Here is a 12,363-nt window from a genome sequence, read left to right on the forward strand (position 1 = left end):
ACATGGTGCATCGTAGACGCCGAGATTGACGGCGACGAGGACTCGGATGAGGTTGTTCCGGAACTTCAGGGTATATTATCCAAAAAATAGACAAAATACATACATGGCTGGCAAACTAGATTTACTGTACTCAAAGATGGTACTTTGTGTTATTACAAATCCGAGCAGAACAGGATTTGGATTTGGATGTCGTGGCTTAGTTAGTTTGTAACAAAGCTAATATTAAGGTAAGAGAGTTATGTATGACAATTCTGCATTGTATACCTGATTATTTGAACACATTATTATTCAGCAGTTAAGATAATGAGTTTGTGTTAAGTAGTTTATTTTTCTCAGGCACATCAATTTGGTGAATGCAGATTTGAGGTATCTGTTAATGACTGCTTAGTCTGATATTTAAGAGAAAGCAGTCTAGAAGAAAAGCAATGGATAGATGTTTTGAAGTCTTTTAAGGTAATATTATTTAAACTATTTTATATTGTGTAACTGTGTACTTATTTTGTGCATTCTTGCCGTGCGAGCCGCTTGGCGGTTATTCAATCGTGTATTTCAGCGCAGATAGAGAGAGAGAGAGAGAGAAAGCAACTCACGGTGTGTAGAGTCGGACGAGGTAGAGCAAAGAGGAGCGACGATAGAGACAGACAACGGCACAGGGACGTAGGGACGTTACAGGTACGAGGCGCTCGGCGAGAATGTCGACAACGGAATAGAAAAACGGAAGATGCTATCACTCCGACTCCACGAAAACCGGAGCGGAGCTCCCTTTGGAGTTCTTGGCCGCGCGATGCGAGGAGATGAGCCAAAGTAAGCTCATCTACGTGAAAATTGACGCAGAACGAGCCGGTTACGGCCAACAAAGGGCCGTAGACGTGTTGCCGAGACGCACGTGGCCGCTGTCAATCACAGCGCCGCAAGAGTAAGAATACGATTAGCTCGTTACCTGGCGCGGCGAACAGCGCGAGACAACGAGAGTAATTGCCGCAGGAATCAGCTTCATTGTTGTGCGTGCCGTGACAGACGGGAGTTCCTCGCCTCCTGAAACGAGTTGACTGTGGCCAGTGTGAGTGCCGGAAAAGAGACCCGAGGAGGAACGGAGAAAATAGGACGCAGTGAGGAACCGCACTTAGGAGAGCTGCCGAATCATTTTATATATATATATACATATATATATACATATGTATATATATACATATATACAATATATCTCCTCCGAGAGTGTGCCACCTTGTCGTGGTGGAGGGGCTTGAATGCCGTGTTGATCCGTAGAGCTATGCCGGCGGGAACTTCGGTTCCTGGCAGGGTCACCCTTGCCGGACAGGTTCTCGGGGAGCGGCCTGACCAAGAGTGCACCCGAGCAGGCTGGGCTCGTCAGCCCTGTGTGGGCAGCCGGCCTAGGAGAAAGAAAACTCCAAAATCAAACCACTACTTCTGCAGCAAACATGAGTAGTTCAGAAGAGGATAAGGACTTACCGGCCTAGAGTGATCGAACACTCAGGGCCCGGCGTGGGGATGTTGCTGTCCCAGGCATCCCCATGTCGTCATCGCGCCATGGGCTATCCACCGCCTGCACCGCAGGGACGGTGGCTGAACAAGCCACTGCAAAGGAGCGGTCTGACGTGCTCGCGCTTGGCGCGCGGCGCATGTTTGGGGCGCATATCCCCCTTACGAGGTTGGACGCAGGAGGCGTCGCTCCTGAAGGGGACAAGGGGAAGAAGCCGGCGAGGGAGCGCTCTCGCTCCTCGCAATTTGCCGGCGTGTCTGGGTCCCCACCGCCATCCGGGGACTCGGACAGTATAAAGGTGCTGGAAGACGCCTCGACATCGGCACCTAATACCAGTAGGGGTACTGGAGGAAGAAGCCAACCGCCGACTGCCGACCAGTACCTGGAGCTCGTTGCAGCCGAGGAACGACAAAGCTGCAAAGCGGGCGGAAGCAGTGCTCGAGCTGGAGGACCGGTGTTGGAATGACACCGTGGAGTTACGGTCCTCCAGCCTTTCGGGGCCGGTTCCCTCCGCGGCTGAGATGGTCCAAAAGACCCACACAGCCGTGGAAGTGATACTAAAGGTGGCCTCCACGTCCAAAAACCTCCACAAAAAGTATGTTAAAATTTTGAGAGACGTAGCGGCCACGATGAAGGAAATCGCAGAGGGCATTGTTGCCCTCGCCTTCAACCCTGGGCAGTCGACGAGGCCGGAGCTGGACGGGTCTGGTGCGCGCTTGGAGAAGCGCGTCAGAACTCTTGAAAAAAAGCTCCGGCTAAGCAAGGAAAATGCAAGGATAACGACCTCCCTCGGAAAACCCGGGAGACGCTGGACGCCACCTACGCAAAGAGCTTTTCTCTAATAGTGGCATCCAGGCGAGAGACGGCGGACTGCGGGACGCAGGCTGGTGAGCCTGCGCTGATCCCGCAGGAGATAACCGCGGCGTTGCTCCCGACCACCCGGGGGCCTGCCACGTCGTCGAGAATGAACTCCCGGGGGGTCCAGACAGAGGGGGGAGCTGTTGAGCTCCTAGAAGTTGACGCTCCTCTGAACCTTCCAAAGGAAAGGTGTGTCCGCATACTGGCGGACAGGATTGGCGAGGATTTGAAGGGGCGGATCCTATCTGTAGTCTGGAAAGAGCTCACCTCTCGGTCCTCGGGCGCCACTGCCGAACACGTCCGTTTACCTGGGCGACGGTGGTAGGGCGCAAGGCGCGGAGGAGGGGGAAATAAACTCCCTCCTCGACCAAGGATGTCGCCCCCTGCGGCTCCCGTGGTCGCACGTCAGCGCTCCGGGAAAGCGGAGAGGGATAAGCTCGGCCGGCTCCCTAGTGGGGCTGCCGTCCTCTTAATCTTGGGGAAGAGCGGCAGTTATGCCAAAGCATTTAAGAAAGCGGCGGCCGCCGTCGAGCTGAAGGAGGTCGGGATCTCCGGCCTCCGGATTAAGAGGGCGGCCAATGGAGGGATGCTCCTTCAGGTACGCGGGCCTGGGGGAGCGGCGAAGGCCGACGCTCTTGTCGAAAGAATGTCTAGAACGTTTGAGAGCAAGGAGGGGGTGAGATTTATCCGTCCCGTCAAGCACGCTGAAGTGCGTGTAAGGGACGTGGTGCCTCCATCACCGCGGAAGACATTGCCGCCGCATTAGCGGCGGCAGGTAATTGCCAGCCCAGTAAGGTTTGCACTGGGCTGATTCGCTTCTCCCTCACCGGGTACAGGACCCTGTGGGCCTGTATGCCCCTGAGGGCAGCCCGGAGAGTAGTGGAGACAAAGAGGATCGAGGTGGGGTGGTTCAGTCTCTCCGTCGAGGCGCTGGTGGCACGGCAAATGCAGTGCTACTGGTGCCTCAAATACGGGCACTTCGCGCGCATGTGCTTCGGCGAGGACCGGAGCGCAGCGTGCTACCGTTGCGGGAAAGGTGGCCATCTCGCCATAACTTGCAGGGCTGCTCCAAAGTGCACTTTGTTGCTGGCTCCCGCCCGTCCAGAAGTGCGGCGCAAAAGGGGCCGGATTCGGGGGGGGGACACCATCAAGGAGTCCTCCCCCAAGCGGCAGAGAGGGAGAGACTTGTTCTCTTCCCCACAACCAAGCAGGACTAGGTCGGTACGCAAGTCCTCCAAGTCGAGCAAATAGGCTTGGTTTGGGGGCAGACTCCCGGGCACGGAGTAGAGTGGTCATGGCTCGAGCATAACCTCTGGACCCAGCTTCCATTAGGCGGCTGCTTGGTCGCGGGTACGGGATGTGCATATAGTGTATTAACCCTCCTCCTGACTTTGGCTACGGGGGGCGGAGACTTGGGGTGGCAAGTTGGGGAACTTGCCACGCCATTGCACAAGTCTAGAGGGAGGGGCGGCTTGAGGAGGGCTATAGCCCCCTCCTCCTGCCGCGACCCCAAAGGCAACGATGAGGGGGGCGTTGTCCTTTGGGGGACTCGTCTAGAACTTGGGGGGGCCCGAAGATGTAATAGCCATCTGACTGCCGCGGGTCCCCTTACTAAGTCAAGTGGAGGCCATTGAGGGGTTTTAGTGGGTGCAAGTCCTACACTCCTTGCCCAAATCCCCACGGGGCGGGGGTGCATAACGCATTTCCCCTCATAAAAAAATATATACATATATATATACGTATAAATATATATATATATATATATATATATATATATATATGTATATATATTTATATATAGTATTGTGACGTTTTTCTTAGTTCTTGGTTTCTCGCATCGTCCCACCCAAAACAGAAGTGCGAAATCGGGACACGGACGGAAGTCCGCGAGATCGGGAACGTCTATATCGGCAGGAGAGAAAAGGGTGGTAAACCGAGCACACCACTGCGCCGAGCCGACGGATCTTTAGTAAAAATTCTGGGCGCCAGACGCGTAACCGCGTCAAAATGTGCGTCGCTCGACACAATGGGCCGACTAGCTCTATTTGAACGGAGAGGGGTTGGGTCTGGACGATAAATAACCAAGGTTGTCCCGACCGAATCTCGGATTAGAATCGNAATCAACCACACTGCAGATAGAGATAAAAATAAACAATTTATTATAACACCGCGGAGTAAGAGACGACTTTGCNAAAATAACAAAAAAATACAAAAATAAAGTTCACTTATATGATATGGCGAGTTCGCTCTGTCGCGGCGATAATTGATTACAAAAGAAAATAAAATAAAAGAAGATACAAAAGTACGGTGACAATTAACAATACACTTTAAACAGAAACGTGATTGATCGCAGGACCAACTGCGTATATCGACTTGTGACACCGAGAACGCTACGTCGTCGCGCTGACTTCACATAAGCTATACGTTACTAGGCGGTAGGATAGACAACGTACCAAGCGGTTTAATCAAGGTCTCCGAGAAGCTGAAGCGGCTGAATAGATTAATCGGGTCAAATCGTACACTTACTGCTAGGCGTGCCCAGGCGGATCGCAAAGCGTAATATTTGCGCCGATGGACTTACTTGATCTCGCAGCGGCTGATCAGGCTTACGCCGCGGGCATGCACGGCGCGAAGCTCTCGCCGAATTCCCGTCACTGGTCGCAGTGTACTTCCGCAACCAAGTATAAAGCAGCAAGCACGTGCCAATTAGCACACCTGAGTAAAGCGCTCGCGAAATCGGAAGAGCTTGATCAATTTCGAATCGGAATGACTGCAGACTTCTCCTGTTTCAACGGGCGAGCCCGCCGTGGAGTTCGTCCCCCGGAACGAGAGCTAGGCGCTCTTCGATCCGACAGATCCCCTAGTACGGTACGATAGGTCTCTTTGATTTGGTACGATAGCGGTACGGTATTTCCCTGTTATAGCTCTTCCGAATTGCTCACCCCTCACTCTAGGCAGATCACTCGGAAAATCCACACCAAAATACCTTAGAAAATGTACTAGCGGTACGATAGAGTAGCGTGAAAGATTGACACCTTGACGCCAAGGCCTTTTGGAGCAGACTTTACGCGGAACCGGGGAAAATTTGTGAAATTTCGGACAATTGCGATATTTTAGAAAAATTGTTAGAACTTTTGAATCACTTAATATTTTTCAATGAAATTTTGAAGTAAAAGAGAGATTACTTTTTTGCATAAGAATTGATACTTTATAACTTGCAATTATTAGAAATTTTCAACTTTTTTATTTATAAAATAAAACATTTGACAAACGCACTTGCGAGAAATTTAATATTATCAAAGTTAGTATTTGTATATTAAATATGAGGTAATAGTTAAGAAAAAGATAGTATCAAACTGCTGATGTGTAGCGGTTGAGATGAGAGATAATATATATAAAGACGTGATTATAGTCGTGTATCATTCACCAAGTGCATCAGATGGTGATTTCTTGAGATTTTTGGAGAATGTAGTGGATCTTATGATAGCGAAAAATCAATGCAGTATGTTAGATGATTTCAATATAGACTTAATGACGAATACGTTTTATGCAAAAAAACTAGTGAGTGATATGTTATGTTTGGGTATGAAACACAATACGTAGACAAACCGACGAGGATTACAAAAAATAGTCAAACTCTGATAGATTTAGTCTTCGCAAATACTAAGGTAAACTGTAATGTGTATGAGAAGCCAAGGATAACAGATCATTTATGACTAAACGTCGAACTCAGTAGTAGTAATAATAGTAAAAAGTGCAGAGAGTTTATTGGTAGAGACTGCAGCAAATTTCAGGTAGATGAATTTTTGTATACAGTGGGTGAAGAATTAGAACAAAGTAATGATTTAGGTGTAAGTGAAAGAGCGGAGAAATTTGTTCAGAATATGGTAGCGCCGTTAGATATTGTAGCACCAAAGAAAAAGTTTTAATTCCAAAGATATGGGAGGGGAAAAAATGGTACTCGGATGATATAAGATTAGCTACAAATACAAGGGATGAAGCATATTTGAGAGCGGTATGTACCGGCAATGAGCAAGATTGGTCACAGTTTAAAATTAAAAAAAATGCGGTAGTCAAGATAACTAGAAAGAAAAAGAAAGAATATTATAAGAACATGATAGATGATAATAAAAATGATTCTATATTAATGTGAAAAACTTTAAAGGAGGTCATTAGAGGAGAGGCTACGGGTATAAGAAAAGTTAATAATGTAAATTTTGAAATATTAGAGAATGTAGAAGAATGTACCTTAGCGAATAAATTTAATATATTTTATGTACAGAGTATTAAGGATATAATAGAATCTGTAGGAAATAGTGAGAGTAAAAGTATAAATACTATTTATGTTATAGAAAATAGAGGTGTAATTGAAATGTTTGAATCGATAAGTGTACAAAAATTGGAACAAATTGTTATGGCCTTGCCACAAAAAAAAGGAACAGATGAGGGAATATCTAGTGATATATTAAAAATGAGCTTACACGTGATAAAGAATGAACTGTTGAAGGTAATAAATGATTCATTAATAAAGGGTATATGTCCGGAGGAATGGAAAACATCTACTATAATACCGATTCCTAAGGTAGAAAAACCAAAGAAAGCAAGTGAATATAGACCAATTAATATGTTACCAATTTATGAGAAAGTTTTAGAGTTAGTTGTAAAAGAATAAATAGAAAAATACTTACATAGTAATAACATTATAACAGAACACCAATCTGGATTTAGAAAATGCCATTTATGTGAAACGGCGATACAAAATATCATTGATGATTGGAAGCTAATAGTTAGTGAGGAAAAAATGGTAGGAGTAATATTCCTGGATTTAAAACGGGTATTCGAAACGGTTGATAGGACAAGATTACTAGGTAAATTAGAGCAATATAGAATGAGAGGAATGGTACTAGAGTGGTTTAAATCATATTTAAGCAACAGAACGCAGCAGATTAGATTTAATAATCAGTGGTCAAAGTGTATTAAAACGGAATATGGAGTTCCGCAGGGATCGGTACTAGGGCCTTTGCTATTTACAATTTATGTAAACGATATAGTAGAATTTTGTCCGGAAGAGTGCAATATAAAATGTTTGCGATGATACCTTAGTATATGTAAATGGGGAAGGTAGTGAGGAAATAGAGAGAAAAATGAACATGGTATTTAGCATAGTAGAAGAGTGGATGAGTATTAATAAGTTAAAAATGAATGCGAGTAAAACAAAATTCATGATAATCAGAAGTGTAAGAAAGGAGCAGAGAGGTAATATTGCATTGAAATGCTCTGACGGAATTGAGTTAGAACGCGTTGAGAAAATAAAATATCGGAGTGTAATCATTGATGATAGGCTCCAATTTAAAGATCACTGCGATTATATGCTTAAGAAAATTGGGAAAAAAACTAGTTTTTTAAATAGAATAGATACCTTCGTGTCAGCGTACACTAGATGTATTATATATAAGTCCATTGTAGCACCTCATTTCGAGTACTGTGCTACGCTATTAGTTGAGATGGGAGAAACGCAATTGAATAAACTTCAGATAGCTCAAAACCGTGCCATGAGAATTATTTTACAATGCAATAGATATACCAAAGTTGAACGCATGCACTGCAGGCGCTACAGTTTATGTCCGTAAGGCAGCGATTGTGTTATAACGTAAATGTATTTATTTTTAAAATCGTAAATAACATGGCATCGGTGGCGTTAAACAATAAAATAGAAATAGTAGGAAATAAGTGTGATAGACAACCGAGACAGGCCGGAAACATAGTAGTAACATTTTGTAAAACTAGAAGTGCTCAAAAAAGTCTGTTCTACGAAGGAATAAAAATGTACAATTCTCTACCTACCGAGATAAAGCAATGTAAAAAAATCGTAGCGTTTAAGAGACTGTTAAGAGAATACATATCTAACAATGTATAGTATTTATGTATAGAAATAGCTAAGAAAGCTAAATAAAGTCAGTCAATCAAAATCTCTCTATACAAGTATATATACAGTATACATATATATATATATATATATATACAGTGTCCAACAATTACTTTAACATCTCTCGTAGGCAGAGTAAAAGGAGTAAACCTAAGTCGAAAAGTCCTGAACCATTTTTTTCTATTACGTATAATAAAGAAGTAATTATTGAATAAATCAAGCCAATCAGCGCCGACTTTTAGCCGGGCTCACGTCAGTGAGCCGCGCGGAGCGCTCACGCACATCAGACGTGTGGTTCACTGACGTGCGTTCGGCTAAAGGTCGGCGCTGATTGGCTTGATTTATTCAATAATTACTCCTTTATTATATGTAATAGAAAAAAATGATTCAGGACTTTTTGATTCAGGTTTACTTCTTTTATCTGCTTACGAGAGATAAAGTAATTGTCGGACATCCTGTATATATATATATATATATATATATATAGTATATATAGTACACGTGTATATATATATATATACATACACGTGTATGCATATATATATATATATATATATATATGCATACACGTGTAACGAGTTCAACTTGTAAATTTTTACAAGTGAGTATTTTTTGAATTAAAATCTCAATTCTTAAATTCATACGGGATGCTGGATTTGCATCTCATATGAGAACGCCGGATACCTCTCTAACTAATAAATAGGGTGTTCTATTTTAAAAATTCAAGGTGACTTTGTCATGACCTTGGCAATGTCATTCAAGAATAAACTGATAACATCAGTAAATAGATTCTTTGAAAGAATGTTGAATCGTTCTGTTTTATCAGCACTCTGTTTTATCAGCACAACTTACTCTGCATCCATTGATCGGAATGGAAAACGTTTCTCTAGAAGAAAAAAATATGCTAAAATGTGGCCCGGACAAAAATCAACAAAAAAACAATAAAAACTTTACAGACTGTTACTATTTAGACATTTTTACTTTGTTTACAAAAGTGGTAGCACAAATTACAACACAACTTGCTTGAGCTATTCCACAGACATAAACGAATATTTTAAGTGTTTTAGAAATAGATTTTGAAGCTTGTAAAAAGAAAAAAAATGTGACAATAAGATTAATGCAGGTTTAGCAGAACTGCCGGAGAGACACATACGTTTATTCTTGTCTCTCTCATGTCATCTATTTTTGTTTTGGTTTGACTCGATTCCAAGAGATGACACCACTTACCCGTCAGCGTAGCGGCTGAGTGACAGCTAAATCGAAGGTCACTCGTCGATTCAGCATCTTAAAATCTTACAACTTTTATCTGAAACACTTTTTCGGAAAGTGCCTGGTTTTCGGGATTTTTCGCAGTACCAATATTTTTTACACATCTTGTATATATGTATTTGTTGTATATACATTTGTCTTGTATATACATATTGATGTATATACATTTGTCTTGTATATATATATTTATTTATTGCAATAAATATTCAGCGTAAGGCTCTTAATAACCGTCAAATTATTATTAGTTGTAAGAGCATACTGGACCTGTCTGTTATACCGATCAGACGACTAATTAGTTGTGTAGATTTATTGTTATATTTACTGCTCGGACAGATAAACAATTTTCCAAAATAAAAGAAAATAGTCAAAAGACTCTGTCGGGTCTCAATTTTCTAAAACTTGAACAAAATTGTTTTTGCAGTTACTGTTATTTCGATATAATGTTGTATTACCCAGCAAACAATTTGGTTGTGGAATGTTGTGGATTTGTCAAAAATTGCCGGCGGAATTTAATGCTAAAATCATAGCTTACTGTGTCCTCAGTAGGATATGGTTTGGCGATTGAATCTGTCCAACATGTAAATATGCCAAAACGAGACCAAAATCGTAACAGATCTACCACTAGCAAAGCGAAGCCAAAGTGAGGCGTCAAATCCACAACAGGTTTGGTCATTGTCTGTTGGCGCCAAAATTTCGCCAAATACAGAACATATCTGTTATCATAACTGTCAACAGAACATTAGCAAATACAGAGCAGATTTGTCGTCAGAAACGTCGATAGATTGCTATCAAACGCAGACCAGATCTGTTGCCTAGAGTGGATTTTACTTGGAAGTGGAATTACTTACTAAAAAAAAAGAAACCCAATGGCATATTGCTTTGTCGGAAGGGAATTAATTCGAGATTTCACTAGAATTAATTTCTGGAAGCCTGATTCAGCTCGATCAACCGATAAACTCCATTGAAAGGGACCAAACCTGAAAAAATTCTAATGTGATAGCGGGATTTGAACTCGAGATCTCTATATTCGCAGCCTCTGCACTCAGTCCGCGAGACCACTTGTGTTTCTTACTAACATGTGACGAGACGAGCCTTGCCACTGTGTACATATGTACATATATAGGGTGTCTAACAACGAACTGTAAAGCCGACGTGTGTAGATAGATCGGGTCAATCTGAACAAAAAAGTTATATACCATTTTGCAAAATTCGCAATATTTATTGAGATATGAATTAATAAATGTGAACCAATGAAGGCGCGGGAAGCAATGATCGGACTTTATAGGTGTGCACGATTATCAGATGAAAAGAAAAATGGCTTCTCTCATGTAATGTCTTAGTAACGAAAGGCGGAGTAAACAAACAAGCGCGGAACAACTCAGTTTCTTGCGATCGGGTGCTATTCGACGGTACGCAGCGAGCAGCGGCGAGCGAGAAGTAGAGCTGATACTTGTGCACGCCTATAGAGTCCGATCATCGCTCCGCGCGCTCTCATTGGCTCACATTTATTAATTTATATTTCAATAACTATTGCAATTTTTTCAAAATAGTAAATAACTTTTCTGTTCAGAATAACTCGATCTATCTACACACGTCGGCTTTATAGTTCGTTGTCAGACACCCTATATATTATCATCATTTCTTGTCACTTCTTTTGTTCTTCTTTTATGTTATTTTCTAATATATTATTTCTTTTCATTATTTCTATATTCCGTTCCTAGTAATATACGTATATATATCACCGCACGCGTCTACTATAATTCCGCCGACCTTCCTATAATTCCTATCATCTTGCGGATCGACCGATAGTTCAGGGCACGGAATTATAGCATATAAGAACACACGTGTACGAGCAAAGACCTGTGGCCGTGCGACACGGCACAGGTGCGTGACACGGCGCGCAAACAAGCGCGTACCGCACGCCGAACCCAGACGGACCGTAGGCCGCTCCGGAGTATAAAAACCGGCCGATTTTGGCAGTCGGAACCAGTTCCTTTCCCGAGCTCTCGAGGCGGTATCGTGAGAGCGATCCTTCCTGCAGCCAATGCGTTGTCTCGGACTTAGAAATCCTCCGGTCGAGGCGTTGTCTCGACAGAACCTGGTGCTAGAGGCGTGTTTCTCGAACACCATCCTGACCGTACGGATTGAGGCGTTGTCTCGATCCTCTCCGGCACTTCGGTGCACATCATCTCCGTCGGCTTCACGAGCCCGGAGATTCAATCGGCCGTCGTCACACCGACAAACAGTCGTTCTCACGACTCAAACGGCCGTTTTCATGGCTAGGAACGTCTCATAGTATAACTACGCCCGTGTATATATATCCTCCGTAGATTTAAGTTTAGATATAAGCCCGCCGCGCCGAGATTTATATTATCCGCACCGACCTTATTATCAGCGCGATTCATCTTCTCCGCGCCAGCCGTATTATCCGCGCCGATCAAGTCAACTCCGTTGTAAATACCGTTTAGAATTTAATAAATCAACGACACATTACAGCATAAAATACCGAGTGTCGCAATTTCACGTCTTTCCCTCTCCGATCCTTGGCGCCGACCGAGCTGTCCGGCAGGCGGAAGGCCGGGCAAAGCCAATAAAAAATCGGCTCCGTTACACACATATAATTATTTTTATCTATTTATTCTCAAGCTATCCTACATTTCATTTATTATTTATTTCAATTATTATTTTACTAAAAATGTTGCAATGCAATGTACCTGCAATAAATAAAAATATTTTTGTTATTATTATTAAACATAATTTAAAATACATTTTTAAAAACAAATTTTTTGTTGATATATACTGATTACAC

The 12,363-nt window shown here is 43.1% G+C and overlaps 1 protein-coding gene across 1 annotated transcript; it reads left to right on the plus strand.

The window, feature by feature from the left end:
• Nucleotides 1-5,737: 5,737 nt before the first annotated feature.
• LOC109861291 lies at nt 5,738-7,367 on the plus strand (the record flags this gene model as incomplete). The annotated part of the gene is made up of 5 exons (XM_020440867.1): nt 5,738-5,861; nt 5,963-6,027; nt 6,154-6,210; nt 6,642-6,963; nt 7,069-7,367. Coding segments are annotated over exons 1-5 (867 nt in total), but the record flags the coding sequence as incomplete, so codon positions are not given.
• Between the last annotated feature and the right edge of the window lie 4,996 nt (nt 7,368-12,363).

The sequence above is a fragment of the Pseudomyrmex gracilis genome, unplaced genomic scaffold (assembly GCF_002006095.1).
Source record: "Pseudomyrmex gracilis isolate BER0280 unplaced genomic scaffold, ASM200609v1 scaffold_681, whole genome shotgun sequence".
NCBI lineage: Eukaryota > Metazoa > Arthropoda > Insecta > Hymenoptera > Formicidae > Pseudomyrmex > Pseudomyrmex gracilis.